Raw genomic sequence first — 17,794 nt, 5'->3', positions numbered from 1 at the left:
AAGACGCAGAGTGGGATGACTGTCATTCCTGATCCAGCTTCTCCTTCGCCACCGACAGTTGATTCTCCCCCCGCAGACATAGGGGGTTTCCATAATTTAGTGGAGTGGGCCGCTAAGAGATTTGAACTGCCCATGCCCACGATGCAGTCTGAATGCTTCCTCTATGACTTCTAGGAGCCTTACAAGAAAGCAGTTCACTCTAGGCCATGTTATTGATATCTTATCTATGGCTTTCAGCCCCCTCCAGAACTCTCTCAGCAGAGGCATATTCCCTCAGAATTTCACTGCACGTCGTGTGGAAGGGAGTCTCCCCAAGTGCTAATCTGTTTCTACAACCTTTGGAATTTTCTGCAGTCTTTACACCATGCCTGACAAGGGGCCATTTCCGCCCATGAAAAACAGGTGGCAGAAAAAGCATTCACGTGGATGAATAACACAAGGAGTTTTCATGTAGCCTCAATCTTAAACATGAGGTCAGGGAACGCAAGATCTGTTGCAACTTTTCCTGAAGAACTCTCAAGGATAGATAGTGGTCTGGAGCCACAAAAGCAGCTTTCCCTAAGCCTCAAACAATTTCTTCTGATAAAAGTGAGAGATTCTCCACATCTCACAAGAGGGCCAGGTCGAGGGACAGTTCCTCTGGAGAAGGTAGGAAACATCATAAACTTTCTCATGACACCAAAAGGCTCTCCACGCCTTCTAGAAAGGACAAAGATGATCCAAGAACCTCCTCCTCAGATAATGTGAGGCAGAAATCTGCCAAAACACCATAGTCTGACATTACCACACTCGACGAAACGGCGTTGAGATCTTTGGCCATCCATGAATATGTGGATATGATATTGAGGTTAACACAACAAAACTCGCGCTTGCGTTCCCATAATTGTGATGATTTAAGTACATGTAGCTGAGCTATCAGAGTGTTCGGGAGATAGTGAGAACACTAAAGCAGACTACATATCCCAATATGCACTAGGATGTCCCTGACAAGATAATGTGGACTTAAAATCTATTGGTCCACAGTGCACCTGCGCTAGTAGTCTTCAAACAAGATAATGTGTAATGATCCACATTGCAAGTCTTTGAACACTAGATACATTGTGGGAGAGTACGTTCAACTCCATTACGACCCTGTAGTAAATGCGCGATAAGTAATATAAAAAGCTAGTACCCCGCTTGCCTCTAACCAAACTAGTGACATAGTGGGTTTGTACAAAAATATTAATGTCATTGTGTATCGTAAATAGTGATTTCAACAACAGGATCGTCATTTCACAGTACACGCCATATTATTAACTACATTTCCCATGAGTTATGGTAGTCCAGTGGGGAACTGGTGGCCCAGTCCTAATCGCGAAAAAACAATAAGGAAGTGCCCGACTGAGTGTTAACTACATTTCCCATGACTCTCGGTAGTTTAACCCCTTCAGCGCTAATGACAAGGGTAACTCGTCATGGACTTTCCATTGATTTCAATGGAAAGTCAATGGGAAGAAGAGGGAGTACCTTAGCAGCCAAGTGGTTAAGGAAGTAGTGGTGGTCCAATCATGATCGCGAGAGAATCAATAAGGAAGTACCCTACCCGATCCGCGGCACCTCCCCAAACAGCCCGGCAGGCTGACAGGAGTACCGACGGACAGGTAAGGGTGTATGTATGAGAGGACAAACTAAGATCAACCCGTGAGTGTAAGCGCGCTGTCCGCATATCGAATGACGGTATGTTTGACTGAATGAGCTGCAATTCAGACTGGTCCGATGACTGCACATAGCATCTTGTCTTCCGTGTATATATTGGAAGCAACACCACGGAAGATATAGTAAGTAGATGACAAACTATCAACCGAATTTGCGATCTGAGATATTAGGTCACAATTAGTGGTTCTCAAAATATATACCAACCCTCGCTGAGACCGCACTTTGGAACAGAGTTTTTTCGCACAAGTAGGAGGAGGCATGAATGAAACGATGTTTATACAATTGATGGGCACTACATTCAAGCCTAGTGTGAAAAAACGGGTAGAGGAGAAAGTGTGGAGAAGCGAGTGATATATGTGAAATAAATGAACAACAAATGATAAAAATAACAAAAATTAGGAAATGAGTCGGCTGATGAACAGCTTTTTATTGAAATAGTCTGACATAAGAGAATCCCCTTAAAGCACACTTATCGAGTAGTTGAGTGTTCTTTGGGTTTTTGAGTTTTTCATTGCCAAGTGGTCATGTGTTTTCGTCACAACTTGTTAATATTTTCTGTAACACAGAGCGGTGCTTCAGATTCCTGAGCTGTTAGCCAGGTGAAGCGAGGCATTTCCCCTCACAAACTGAGGTGAGTCCTTGTTATTTTTGAACATTGGAGAGCATATTAAGGTCATTGCACCATACATGCTGACAATATAGCAATGTCTAAATATAGCCCTTACTAATGATGGTGCTATCATATTTTATTCTTTCTTGACTATGTGTGGACACGCTGGCGGATTTATAATCGGACTCCTATACCTAAGGAGGAAAACTAGAAGTGAACAGGTGACATTTAGCATTATTGTTCACTAATGTCCTTTTGTCAATTGTCTTATAAATTTTTTTCACATACAAGCAGTAGCAATTAAGTATATGGGTCCTGAGGAAGCGGCAGGTACACGTCTTGGCCATCATAAGCCCGCAGAAACATGTTGACCAGATTACCCAGTCAGTAGTTATTTGGTTGAACTATCTGACTTTTTTGCACTCTATTGATTTTATTTTTGGAGGTGCATGACTCCAGAATAAAGTTGTATTGCATGCACCATCCAATTTTATTATGAACACATTCACCTTTTTTCACTAATCACTTATGCACTGCTTTCAGTTACAAATACAATAACAATCTACCAGTCATCTGTCTCCTCTCTATATTCATGGAGACTAATAATGGACTACCTACTGTGAAGTAGACCAAATGATGTACTGGGCGGTACGAATCGTGTAACTGATGGACATTTTTCATAGTGGGTATTTGTCCAATAGTTTGTCTTCAAAGTAATTTCTGAAGCAGACACATAGCCAGCCTTATACACACATAGCTTTGATTAAGACCCACAGTTATACATCATCTGCACCGCCAATGACGGCAACCGTGACTTCGATGGCAATACTGGCTCCTATTCAAATGACTATAATTTCACTTAAGAGCCTGTCGACGTTGGGATTTTCATCGACGGCCGTTGACGTGCTCCTGTTGATGAGGAAATTATCTATGACCGATTTGTCGGCGGGCGTCCCTTCGACGGCCACCACATCAACGGCACTACAGTCGACCGCAATACCATCGACAATACAGTTTACGAAGGAATCTGCTCTTCCTGCTAAACTGTTCCATCGAGGACACCATCAACAAGGGTTGCTCCTTTATTACGTACCACCATGGCTGAGTACAGTATGGTCTCCGTTGATCCCATCGCATCTCTTAAACATACAGGACTCTTTTGAAGATGATGATGGTGGTTTTGGTGTAGCTCATAGTCCATCAGAGCTGCATGTGAAATGTGAGGGAGACGAGAATGAGGATTACCATGACGAAAGTCAGTACAATCAGCATAGTTATGTGGTTCCACCTCATCATCGTCAATATGGTTAACAACCGGAACCATGTCCCATAGACATGGCCCACCTGCCACCTTCTCTGATACAAGACCACAGGCAATGTTGGTAGATTACACAACAGTTTCTGCCGCAAGGAACTGAGCCTGAGAGACCACTGCTCAGGTGGATCCACCAGGTCTGCCAGTTTTGTCATCTCGAGTCACACTTTCAATTTCTCGTCACCCCTTTTCAACAGGCCCTGTCACAGGGGCTAATTCTGCTTTGGATGAAGAGGGTGAGCTCCTGGATCCTACCTCTGTATCAGACCCTTGGGAGGACTAGATCATACCAACACCCTCCTCTCCTCCACACCTGCCATCAGATTCTCCCTCAGAGGACAAGGGAGGATTTCATAATCTGACTGCTCCACCAGATTTAATTTACGAATGATGGACAAACAGACAGATTGCGTCCTGTACGATTTTAAGGAGGACACCAGGAAGTCAGGGCCCTCCATACCCATCAAATTATATACGGCAAGAAGGCATCAAGATTATGAGGATCCCAGCCACCATACCTCCGGTACTCCATCGCATTGGGAAGTACAGGGCTCCGGAGGATTCTCATTTCTGCTGCATAAGACATCCCAAGCCAGATTCGGTCATCTCCCAAGGTGCGCAAAGGAGATCCAAGAACCCTGCCACCCCAATCACTACTCCCAACACCCTGATAAGGAGAGATACAGGATGGACATTTTTGGAAAGCGTTTCTCCACTATGACTGCAGTTACTATCAGGGCGGCTAATGTATTAGCCATCATTGGCTGATATGACCGAAAGATGTGGTCGGATATGGGCGATCGGGTGGATCTTATACCAGTAGATAGAAGACAGGTGGCAAGAAAAATCCTGTAAAAAGGAGAACGCGCAGCATTGGAAACCATTGACTGCACCCTCGACATAGTAAACACTGGCTTTCGACAGTTGGCGGGTGCACTGTGCTCAGAAGACTGGGTAGTTGAAGGCGACCACCTTTAGGCCAGAGGTACAGACGAAAACCTTAACGGGGATTTACTATTTAGAAAGTATATCGACAAGGCTCTTTTGGCAATCAAGATGGATACTGATATGGCGAAATTATTAGGCACGCTGCAATATTGTAAAAAAATGCCATTCAGAGGGCTAGAGGACGAGGTTTTACCTCGTATAAAGGAGGTTACCAAAGAACCCAACAGTATCCGCCTTATCAGCCTCAATACTGACAAGTTTACAACCCCCCAACTTACCACCAGTCTTCAACAGCTGGTTTCTCTCGCCAAGGGGGCAGCAAAAGGCCTTTGCAATGTCGTGGCTCCAGCAGGAAATTATGATCCCGCCCAGGTACCAGCTTCTCTTCCCTCCCAACCTGTGGGTGTGAATTTCCAACTATGTATGTTAGACTTGGTACCATTGGCGTGAGTCCCCCTTCCATTTTTTCTCTGATTGCCTTCTTTGTTTTTGATACGTTTTGCTGGTTTAGATGCTTTGGGCACTACGCCCCTGCTATTCAGTGCCACAGTGCAAGTACTCCCTATGTTAAATTGATGAATTGAATAGTGGCTCCATGACTGGCTTATTTAATTTATTTTCCAGACCTTAGTGCAGTGCACCACGTATGCCCAGGGCCTGTAAATCAAATGCTGCTGTTGGGCTTGCAGCACTGATTGTGCCACCCACAAAAGCAGCTTGTAAAGTGTGACTCTGGCCTGCCATTGCAGAGCCTGTGGGCAGTCTAGTACTGCCATGTCGACTTGGCAAGTGCACACACATGCCTTCTCTAAACCTACCCTTTTCTACATATCAGACACCCCTAACATAGGCCTAAGGGCAGGGTGCATTGTATATAAGAGGTAGGACATGCTCTGGTGTGTGTGTGGCATGTCCTGATCGTGAATTACAGCCATTTTCGTTTTTCACTATTACAAGGCAACCTGTCACCATAGGCCAGAATGGGCAGTTTGAATATAACACCTTATAATCCTAACGGACCCAGGAAACATGGTAGAAATTCTAATTTAGTATGCCTGAACTCAGGATGATAAAATACATCTTTTAGTAAAGTTGGTTTTCACATTCTTTATTTGAAAATACCACTTTTAGAAAGTGGGTATTTTCTTCCCTAACCATTCAGCCTGCCTCTGCTAGCTTGTGTATTGCATGTCTGGTTTGTGAGTGACAGGTGCTGGGGAGGCTCCAGGGGACAGGGTGAGTCAGCACAGGGCTGAATAGACCTATCTGCATGTAGAGTGGTGGGAAGAGTAGAACCTGAGCCTGAATAGGGCTGTGCCTGCCTTCCACAATGCTGGCTCCACCTCCTGTGGTGTGTCTAAGGACCCTGGCTCACCATGACAAATGAAGAAGTTGTGCACTGGCAGAATGCACCCAGAACTGGTTTGAACTAGGTACAGGAACCTCTGCCTTCAGAGGACAAAGGATTTTGCAGTATAAATATTGGGGCCCAAACTCCAGGACTTTGGATCACTTTTGAAACAAGACAAACCTTTGCCAAAAAGAAGCCTGATAACGCTTTGAGTGGAAATACATCGTGACTACTACATCTGCCCAGTATTTACATGTTTCCCCCGCCAGCGGCATTTGAGAATAGCCTCATCTCTATGGTATACGTTCAATTCTTATAGATATTTTTCTCAAACGACGACGGGAGCTTGCTTCGGTTCATTTTTACTGTTCGGGACGATAGACACTTTTTCGTGCCCACATCTGAGTCTATACAATGATCCACCTATCGACTGAGGTTACCACACCATGTCCTCATAAGACATTTTTGATTCCTATCTTATTTAGCCTTGAGAAAGTCTGGGTACAGACTATGTACCGACGAAACATGTGTTGGCTGTTTCTCTGACATTTGTGAATAAAAAGAAAATCATTTACAAAAAGACATTGGCTTGATCATCTTGTCTCAAGTAGGATATCTTTCATGAAGCATACTCATATTATGACTGTTTGGGTTTAAAAAATTGTTGTGGTTAACTGGTCATCTGCTAACACCGCTTTTAGGAAAGTGCTTACTCGACCCTTTTTGTATGTTTGTTTCGACAGGTCCTTTAAATCTGTCTTGGTCACCTTTGGTAGTGAGTGACGGTGGTCTCCTTAGCACTCCCTTTCCATTTCCAATATTTTCAATAATTCTGTGCCCCATTTAACTATTTCCTTGTTACATATTTGATTGTGCGGTTACTCCCTCCTTAGGGTACACCACTACCAAATTCTTTTTTCAGTATTACTGTATGTGTTCACAAATGCTTAACACACTGCCTCTGAGATAAGCCTGTCTGCTCATGCTATTTACCAAGGGGGTGAGCAGGGGTTATCCAGGAGTGTAATGCTCTTTCCCTGACTAGAAGCAAGGGTCCCTCTTTGGTCAAGGGTACCTACCTCTGCCAACTAGAGACCCCCAGTTCTAACCATGTACAACAGTGGCACAATAGAATGACAGATCAGTGGGTTTTAGACCTCATCACCATTGGACACACCCTGGAATTCACTCATTGCCCACCGAATACTCCCCCCCCCCAGAGGAGTCTTCACCCGGTCTTCACTTACTGCACAAGCAAGCTCAGGTCATGCTCTCCAAAGTAGCGATAGAAGAGGTCCCTTTATCACAAAGAGGAACAGGTTTCTATTCTCGTTTTTTATTGATAGAAAAGAAATCAGGTTAATGGAGACCAATACTGGATCTCAGGGGTCTCAACAATTTCCTCAGGAAACAGACATTCTGCCAGAGCTACCATTAGAGTCCTACACTGGCTCCCGATTGGCGCACGGATCCAGTTTAAAGCACTTTGTGTGACGTTTGAAATCTTGAAATGCAATAGCCCTGTGCTGCTGCGGCCTCTCTCAACCCCATACACTCCCCAACGCAGTCTGCGGTCACTGGGACAGCATCTGGCGATTGTACCCAGGACGAAACTCTGTCGTGCCGGAGGCCGCTCCTTTCGGCTCCTAGCAGCAAAATTGTGGACTTCCTTGCCACCCTCTATCCGCGGCATTTAGGAACCACTTACTTTTCGCAAAGCTATTAAGACCTTCCTTTTTCCACTGTCCTAGGGTTTGTGATTTCTGTGGTCAGCTCTATGTGTAATCTGTATAACAAGCCCACCAGCGCCGGGACGCCTCTTTGCTGGAGTAGCTGTGCGCTTAACAAAATGTTAACATAACATAATGGTAATGCTTTTTGAGGTTCTTTGTGGTCTCTACAAAGGAGACTGCATGACCTCGCTCGACATGGAAGACGCATATTTTCACATCCCTATCTATCGGAAACATCTTAGATTTACGGTAGCTGGTACCCACTATCAATTCAAAGTACTCCCGTTTGGCCTCTAGTCAGCGCCAAGAATCTTTATGAAGAGACTTGCCCCAGTACCTGCAGCCCTTCGATCTCAAGGTCTCCAGGTATTTCCATACGTGGACGACTGGCTGCTCAAAGCACCAACAGCACTGAAGGCCACGCAAACTACAAAGGCCTGCCTTCAGTTGTTCGGGTCTCTAGGCCTCACTGTAAACAAAGAAAAATCTTCCCTTCTTCCTAGTCAGGTCATAACGGTCTTGGGAGCTACAATGGACACCATCCACTGCAAAGCTTTCCTATCGCAACACAGGCAGATACCGTTACAGCAACTAGCAAAATAATGTCACAAAAGGGTCAGTTTCAATTCAGACATACGACTTGCTCCTGTGAATGTGTTCATCAGTGATAGATCTAGTGCCTCTAGCCAAGCTAAAAATGAGGCCTCTTCAGGAAGAACTTGAGGCAATGGTTGCAGGCCTCGCGATCCCTCGACGATACAATACAGTTGACAACACGCATGAAAGAAGCCCTGCAATAGTGGTTTCACAAACCAAATCTCTCAAAGGGAATTACTTTCCATCAATCCTTCCCAGATTTTATCTTAAGGAAGCTATGGGACTAACAAAATGTACCGCCTAAAGTGGAAACAGTTCAGCTGGTGGTGCCAAAAGAACAACTTGCACCCATTTCAAGCGCCTCCGGATTAGATTTTGCTATATCTCCTCTCTTTGGCAAAATCAGGTCACCCATTCCCTTCAGTGCACCTCACTTCCATTTCCGTTGCAGAAGATCTCCTCAAGTTCCATCTCTCTGTGCTTCTAGTCTTGTGAAACAATTAATGAGGTGCCTCGTCTGTGCCATCCCCATGGTTCGTGCACCCACTCCGGAGTGGAAGATCAACTTAGTCCTCCCACAACTGATGAGACAGCCATTAGAAACTTCTGTTCAGCTTTGTGAATTGGTTCAAACTTGCAAAGTAGCTCTCCTGCTGGGTCTCACTTCTTTAAGGAGAGTTAGCGAAACCCAGGCTTTCACAGGCCAAGAACATCAAGCTTCATTTCGGAGAATTATGTGGCTCTGCGGACAAACCCAAATTTTATTCCATAAGTCCAGGTGCAGTTCCATCTTAACGAACCAGTAATTCTGCAGTCTTTTTTCCCAAATCAGTCTTCTCCAGCAGATCAAGCTAGATGTAAAAAGATGTTTAAAATTCTACCTGCATAAGACAAAAGAAATAAACTAATCAGCTGCTGGTGGCCTACGGACAGGACCGGGAAGGAACAGCAGTTACTAAAGTAACTGTCGCCAGATGGGTCTCTTCAGTAATACAATTCTGCCATGACAAGGCAAATAAGCCCTTAACAAGAAGAACTAAAGCACATTCCACCAAGGTAGTGACCACGTCGGCAGCTCTTTTCGCTGGAGTGATGAAATTAGCCGTGCTACAGCATGGGCAATTGTCTACACTTTGCATAGATTGCGGACAGTAGTTCTGTGTCAGTGTGAAGATGAGGCAGAACCGCTTGACCCAAAGCTGCATCTCTTTAATTAAGGTGGCCCTCTATCTAGAAAGGAGGAATTTTATGCTTCATCGCAACTTGCATAGCATTGCTTAATATCTTTTGCTAATGTTATTTCTAACAAGTTAAAAAAAGAAGTAATTTTTCAATTTCTGTTGATAAACATTTTATTGATTGCATCATGTACATATCAGGATGTAAGTGCTTCATGTATTGTTGTAGACATGTTTTAAAGTTTCTAGGATGGGAAGGCTATTTGCATATTTACACATGTTTCTGTTTTAATGGACTGACTAGATGCATTTAGGATTTGCATGTCTCCCTCCATCCACTACCGACAGTACAATTTTTAGGGTACTGCTTCCTATTCGACTTCGTCTTGTCCCCCACACGATGAGACTGAGGAGCCTCTGCATTCTAGGACACATTCCATGGAGCTGTCACCTGGGTCGACTCCGCGCCTCCCTCCCTTTCCATGGACAGGAGCGGCCCCCACCTAACTTAAGGAATTTTACGATGTGTGCTTTGTTTGGGTGGTCGGACACTGCTGGCGCGCCTTCGGACTCTGCAGGCCCAGGTGAAGGAGATTGCATGGGTATTGCGCCTTTGGCTCCAGCCACGGCCTCCTGTCACACCCGTTCCTGGGAGCTGTGTAATGCCAGTGGCCTAGACACTTCCCTGATTCTGGGATGCTGTCTTGCCCTAACCTGGCCAGGGAGAAGGGGGCATCGTTTGCTATGGTGGTACATATGGCTGCAGAGGTCCTGGGCCTGCAGCTTCCTACAGTGGCGGTCAAGACGAATTTCTTAATGGAGGTCCTGCAGTCTGGTGTCTCCTCATCTGAATCCTTGCTGACTTTTAACTTTAACAAGGCCTTAACAGATGTTCTTCTGGCCACCTCGTCCAAACCTAGCACAAGGAATCCTGTGAATAGGATTATTGCCCACCTCCATCGTCTGGCACAGGATGACCTAGCTTTCCTCACTACCCACCCCCCAAAGCCTGGGGGTCCAGGCTTTCACTTCTCGTGGTGTTCCCTTCCACCTCTCCGTACAGGAACTCCAAACTGCTGGAGCCCTTTGTTCGCCTCGGCCAGCCTTGCATTGCGGTCGGTGAACACTGCATGCTTTTGGGCTGTTATTCCCATTCTATATGGGATATGGTTGCGCAGGTGCTGCCTAGGTTCTCAGAGAAGGACTGATCCTTCTCTCCCAAAGCAATATCAGACTGGAGAAATGCAGCGAAGTTCTCCATTCGCTGTGGCTTGGACACGACTGACTTGCTGGGTAGATAGATTTCTTCTATGGCCATCAGGCGCCACGCCTGGCTTAGTACTTCTGAATGTATAGGCGATGTCCAGGCAAACCTCATTTCTCATGGCTCCTATCTCTTTGGAGACTAGGTTGACGCAGCGCTTGAGCGCTTGAAGGATTCATAGGCTATGGCCAAATCCTTGAGCTTCAGTACACACCGGGCTGCATCTGCTTTTCCCTCCTTTCGTGGCTATGGAAGGCGCTTTCAACCACGCCAACCCTATTCCAGCCAGCGGGTTCCTCAAGTTCAGCAGCCTCTGCAGGCCATGGTTCATCCCGTCCTCTAGATTCGGGAGGCCAGAAGTCGAGCAAAGCCCCCATCCCTTCCTCCACTGCAAAATGTTCCTAGTCCAGTCCTTTGGGGTCACAAGCGTCCAGTGGGTGTCCTGATATGCAATCATCTCCACCACTGGTGCAACATCACCTCTGACAGGTGGGTGTTGCGGATAGTTTGAATGGAATACTCCCTCCTCTTCAAGACTACCCCTCCCTCTATGCCTCCAACTCCCGATCGGCTGACGGAGGATCATCTCACGCTACTCCACGAGGAAGTTGAGGCTTTCTTGGCCATAGGAGATATAGAGAGGGTTTCCAGGTCAGAAATAGGCTGTGGTTTCTATTCCCACTATTTCCTGGTTCCAAATTTCCTCGACCTCTGAGCCCTCAACTACTTCCTCAAGGAGGAGAAATTCAAGATGCTCATCTGGTTCAGGTACTATCTGCCCTAGACCTGGGAGACTGGATGGTAGCGTTGGACTTGCAGGACCCCATTTTCCACGTTCCCATCCGGACGGCCCATCGTCCCTTTCTGCAGTTTACAGTGGGCCAGGAGCACTTTCAGTATGCTGTGCTCCCCTTTTGCCTCACCATTGTCACCAAGGTGATAGCGGTGGTTTCCCCTTCTCTGCAGGGATTAGGGGTTCCAGGCTTCCACTATCTCGACTACTGGTTTTTGAAGGCGGGCTCGTCCCAGGCAGTCGTCTCCCACATCTCTAGACCACAGTGAACCTCTTACATTCACTGGGGTTCGCGATCAATGTGCGGAAGTCACACCTGACTCCCTCTCAGACACTCCCCTTCATCGGAGCAGTTCTGGACATGGTGCAGTGTTGGTATTATCCTCCCGATTGGTGAGTCCAGGAAATTCGGGCTATGATACATATATTTCAGCCTCTATCCATCCTGGATATTTCGAATGACTCAGAGGCTGCTGGGCCTCATGGCCTCTTGCATCCTTTTTGTGGACCATGCCAGATGGCACCTGGGGGCTCTGCAATGGGATCCGAAGTTCCAATGGGCGCAGTGTCCGGGAAATCTCACCGACCTGGTCCAGATCTCGGAGGGCACTGTGAAAGACCTGCAGTGGTGGCAATCAAACAGAGATTGAGACAGAGCCAGGCCCAGACCCCTCTTCCTTCCCCATCCAGACCTCATAGTAGTGACGGATGTGTTTCTTCTAGGATGGTGCGGCCATCTGGGAGAGGTGGAGATCAGAGGACTCTGGTCTCCAGCAGAGTCCTGGGTCCATGTATACCTGTTGGAGCTTTGAGCTATCCAGCTGGCACTGAAAGCCGTCCATCTCTGCAGTTGGATAGCGGGTGCGGATTGATTCGCACCATCTTCAAAAAGGGTCCCAATCCTTATTAATTACTTGGAAGGAAGCTAGTGACCAACCTGTTTTGGATTGTGGGGCTCCTGACCCATCAACCCCCATGGAATGCGAGGCCTCTGTGCCCATTCGCTTCAATGATCCAACCTCACTAATTGGAGAGCCTGAAGGCCCACCGTTATTAATCACGTGCCTGATTTATCATGCTGTCATTTAATCAGTGCTCCCCTTCTCTTGTCCTGATAAAGACCCCAGGCTAAGGATCCAATTACCTTCACTGCACATAGGGGTCGAAATGTTGATGATCCTTAATCTTCAAGCTCAGATGACTTCGATTTATCATCTGCATGTATATAATTCCTGTTTATTTTGTATTGGGTTGCCTTCATCAGGCTGAATAGGTTTCAGTTAACCTTGATGTACATATTGCACCATTGCCTTTCCCTTTTAAAACCCTCACAAGCACACATTCCCTCCTGAGCACTTTGTCCCCTCTTTTCAAGCACCGTTTTTACCAAGTGTACAGGCAATCATGCGGTCTTCTATAATCATGCAATGATTATAAAATTAAAATGCATTTATTTTTGATGTGTCATGGTGATGCTTGATTGATTTAAATGTGTGTCTCGGCAAAGTTACTTCTACTGTGTTTCTGGTTTAAAGCCAGAAGTTCAGCATCGCTAGGTCAACTTAAGGATTGCGACACAGCCAAAGTTAGGGGTGCCTCATTGATCCACTCGGGTCAACCATCCCTTCCTCTTTATATCTACAGCCACACATGCCACGAACGGAAAATGAAACTTAGCCTCTAAGCACCTATTTGTGGTGTGTAGTGCTGTGGATTCACATGCACCAACACTCCCCGGTCACCTGGGTTTGTTCCAGATGTTCCTTACTAATGTTATCTTCAAATGGCTTTGCTTTGTCTTCGGTGCTATATCACTATGCTCCATCTTCAATTTCACCCTCTGCGAGCAAAAAACAATCACTGGGGTCGTTGTCCATGCCCATTATCAGTAATAGGCTAGACTTCTTCTGAGTAAAACCAGTTGTACAAGTCAAAGCCCAACACTAGACGGCAGGAGTGTGTACAGCATGTTGAATCTACAGCACTGCATGCAACGTATAAGTATAAGTAGCAGTAGCATTTTGGTTTATACTAAACCATTCTGTAGCTGACAAAATCACCACAATTAATCATTTCATTAGCGTGCGTTCACCATTCTTTGAATGTTACTAAACTGATCTACCGTTTTTTCTTGCAGGAATATGCGATGGCAAGATTTGACGCATACTTTCTTCAGAAAAGGAAGCTGGGTCTGTGATCTCGGGATGTTTCACAGAAAGGCAATTCAAATCTGTCCTATCCTGAACTTAATGTGCAGGAACGTAAACCCAGGGTATATGGTCCTCTATTGCTGGGTGATATCTGACTGATTTCATTGAATGTGGAAATACTGTGAAGACCAGAAAGAGAGACATTTATTTGGCATCTTGTACACTGTTTCAGTAGAATCCTGAAATGGCAGCTTGAAAGCTTGATGCATCAGGGCACGGGTTAAAACAAAATTACACTTCAATGTAACAGCCATCTAACCAAATAGATAAAAACTTATAATTATCTTAGAATTTGTGTGAAAAGGACCGAAGATGTATTTTGATGTAAGCAAACATGATAAAATAAAAACGGTAGTATGTTATGCCGTTGCTGGCTTCTCAGGAGAATATAGTTTGAACTTACTAGCCTGTTTCATGTTGAACATTTGACCCAGCAAGAAACAGCGTGGCCATATTTTGCAGTTTTCCGTAAAGGAGACATTTTGTTTTATAATGGCTGACTTTAGCTCCCTTGCTCACTTATTATCGTTACCGTGTCTACACCTTGCATTTTAATTTGGAATGTCTTTAAGAGTAGACTGGTTCGCAATGGGACAAAAAAATATACCCGGGCACCAAAATAAAAATGGCTCCCATTATCGAAAAATAGCTAACAAGTGGCCCACCTTTGCAAACCAGGCCTGTTTTGAACTTGTAAAGACTATGTGTGAGTATTTTGTTAGTTATGGGAGACAACAATCATTTGTGCTTGCTTTAGGCTGATGTAATATCCGGGAAATCAACAGTAAAAACTGGCCCATTTGGCCATAAACCAGGCCCAAAAATAAAAAAAAATAAAAAAAAACTACCCACACACTGATCTGTCAGACCGTCCCTCTGGGCTCTGCCTGATTGCCCTTTAGACCAGTCCGACCATGAGAGAAGATATGTTTCAGTGGCTCTTGTTGGTATTTCAGTGTTGGATTTTTTTATGACGTCTCACATTCCCCTGCTGTTTATAATGCAATTTGAGGTATTTTGAGCATTTCAGTAAAAATGCCACTTTTTAGTGATCTTGAACACTGATATTTGCCTTACAGATATTCATTTAACATTCAGCTGCCTCTTTAACCCCTTTAATGCTGCGCACGTTCAGCGGACGTCGCGTGCACTACCTCGGTAGTGCTGCGCACGTCCGCTGAACATCGCAGCCCCGCCTGCTCAATAGAACGTTCCGCACCAGCGCGGAATGTTCTGCGCAGCGGAGGGGTTAACATTCTTAGTCAACCTAGGCAAACATGGATTCTTTAAAAAATTAAAATAAAAATGCAGTTGGATGTGTGCTGAAACTGCAAAATTGAAATATAGCTTGTGTGCCTAAATCGCCAGTGTCAATTCTTTCTTGAAGCTAGTTTTGGTAACAGCTTATCAAGCGACTTACAGTGTAATAGGTGTAATGGTATATATGAGCTTGGTATCATGTACCTTCCAGTTTGCGCACATTTTAAAAGCCACAAGCAAATGCACTTCTGGTGGTATTTTCTTTTCGTTTTTGTTTGGTTTATAACATTCATGTAGTCTACTGCATTTTACATTGTAGACTCAATTGGAAAAAGTTTTCCGTTTCTCATAGTATGTCCTTTTAGTGATTAGGACCCTCAGAACTAAATACTTTGTGTGTACAGAAATATAGAAGACAACCTTTGTTTACAGTTTAACAAATGGTTGGATATTCCAGTGCATAGAACTTTAGTTTTTCTAAAAACCTATTCAGTTGTACATTAGGCTGGCTAAGCCTGAGGTTAAAAATAACTTTTGTTTCTGACCCGTTGGTCACTAAAAAGCGAAAGTGTGAATTGATTCCTGGCCTGGTGTAATGTTACCACTAGCTCTAAACTACCCACTAACGCACTTTGTATGATAGTGAATGTATTAATGTTAACTTGTCTATTGTTACGGTTATCGGTTGTCTTCTTTTTTTTATCCTTAATGAGCCATAGTTTGAATGCTTCAAATTTTTGCATCAAAATTATTTTTTTTGCATTGGCTACAATGCATTAGGTACGAATGCCTTCTGTCAGAGGGAAAATTAACTCCTAACTCTCAGGAGGTTTAAGTAAGCTGCACATAGATAATTTAACTGTTATATTGGGTTTGTAGATTTTATAGTTTGCTATGTTCGATAACACATTTTATAAGTTTGTAAAAGTGAGTACATTTTAATTGGTAATAACCAGTGTTCGATATACCAAAACTGACTTCGATAGAAAATTAAGTTGCCTACTACAACTGTGATGCCTATTGTCAAATTCTCGTTGGAATAGCGGAAAACTCATAAATGCTGCTGCAATAACAGACACCACATCTTTGTATTTAACTTGTCCAGGTGAATGTGTCTTCTGCAAGCAGCAAACTACTTACAACTTCAGGATCCATAGTTGGAAATAATATGAAAGCGGTTAAAAGGGTAAAACGTCTTATGTTTCTGCAGTGCAGTTTGAAGGAAAGTCTCTTTCCCTTGTTTTTGCTGGGGCAATTTCATTTGCGGAGGATGTGCTAACAGTTACCTGCACACTTCCGGTAATAACCTGGAATTTAGCACATTTATTATTCCATGTTACTGCCAGAATGTTAGGTAGCAAGCACATTTTGCCACTGCACATTCAGAACCTTTTGCCAAACTGTCTTCTTGAAGTAAGACATGTGTTTTATTCTTTTTTCTGCAGTCTGATTATGCAAGCAGGCCATCAACATTATTCTAATGATGCAAATATTTGTTAAGTGACACATGGGAACACCAAGCACGTTGAAGTATTTTACAGCTTTTAAATGTGGTTCAATTATGTGAGCCTTTGGTGTTCTGGGTAGTAACTTCCGATGCTGGAGTAGGGGGAAACTTTACAACCCCCTGAGAAATGCTCTTTTAAAATACGTATTTGTGATATGTATGTGTACTGTGAATCTGCGAATGTTAAATTTCTAATATGATGACTTGTATTCTTTAAATTGTGTTATTTTCTCTTGCAGCCTATCTTGAAATTATTCTGAAATCTAAGATGCTTATTTTGTCAGCAAAATTAAATACATTTTTGTAATTGCTACCATTTTACGTATTTGTATGTTTAAGAATAAAAGAAACATTGAGATATTGTTGATGTGGTTATTGACCTTTGAAAAAAAATGCTCTACAGCCCCTAATTAAACAGAAAGAAGATTAAAATATGGCAAGTATGTTAAATATATTCCAAACAAATTGTTTTTGAGCACTTTGTAGTAAGAGTAAGAGAAATCTGTATATGGTTAACAAGGCTTTACACTGACCTCCCGATTCATTTAAAGCATTGTGGGGGATAATGGTTATTTGGTTAAGGGGGTGTTAACCCTTCTCAAGCAACAACCACTATCCTGGTCAGGGTGAACCACAAAAGTTACTAAATAAGCCTTGGGTAGCTTGGCACAAAAGCAGCCGGGCATTATTGAGAGACAATGTGTAAAGTATTTATGCAGCACACAAATAGTAATAAAGTGAAAACACCACACCAGAAAAACCCCACAACATTCTAAAAATCTAAACTGCTTTTTAATAAATACCATGATACGAGACCAACAAAAATGCAATCCGTAGAGTTGGAGATATGCAATTTCAAAGTCTTTGGTAAAAGTAGCTAAAAAAAAAAAACACAGCACCAAATTGAGTTTTCTGGCCGTGCCGGACCAGGACACAGTCACAGGTTCAAGCCAACCTCAATGGGGTACATGCTGGGTACAGGACTAAGTTTGGGCCCACTAAGCAACTTACCCAGTGGTAGTATACTGGGATACCTTCTATCAAACCAAAAAGTGAGGGGCACCCCGCCCTCGGAAGTGACTTAATCATTGACCGGGGTTTCCCGTCCCCTGGGTGTCCCTCCCTGGAACTGACATAGGAGGGTGGAGGGGGCTGTCACAATATTGGGCGGTGGGACTCTTGTTAGTCACGTGATCCTGGTCCCACACTAGGGCTGGGGCTATGCAGCAGCCCTCAATCAACCAGAACCCTCGAAGAGCAGGTGACCACGCTATGAAGTAGAGCTGTATGCCTCTTTTGGGGTGTTTGTAATACATATATGGAGCTCTTATGC

At 44.2% G+C, this 17,794-nt stretch overlaps 1 protein-coding gene across 2 annotated transcripts in view; it reads left to right on the top strand.

The window, feature by feature from the left end:
* The window catches only part of LOC144823928 (choline kinase alpha-like), a 171,507-nt gene extending 154,688 nt beyond the window's left edge, over positions 1-16,819 (top strand). Inside the window, exons 12-13 of one of the 2 annotated variants that reach the window (XR_013608859.1) lie at positions 13,622-14,834; positions 14,885-16,819. Coding sequence is in view for 1 of the 2 variants with exons in the window: in XM_078682849.1 (XP_078538975.1) it covers positions 13,622-13,681 (60 nt within the window). In the remaining variant the exon portion in view is untranslated. Of the gene's footprint in view, positions 1-13,621 lie in introns of both variants that reach the window. The other variant, XM_078682849.1, reaches the window with a different exon arrangement.
* Positions 16,820-17,794: the final 975 nt, after the last annotated feature.

This window comes from Lissotriton helveticus, chromosome 3_1 (assembly GCF_964261635.1).
Source record: "Lissotriton helveticus chromosome 3_1, aLisHel1.1, whole genome shotgun sequence".
NCBI classification, from domain to species: domain Eukaryota; kingdom Metazoa; phylum Chordata; class Amphibia; order Caudata; family Salamandridae; genus Lissotriton; species Lissotriton helveticus.
This window is presented reverse-complemented; position numbering and strand designations above follow the sequence as displayed.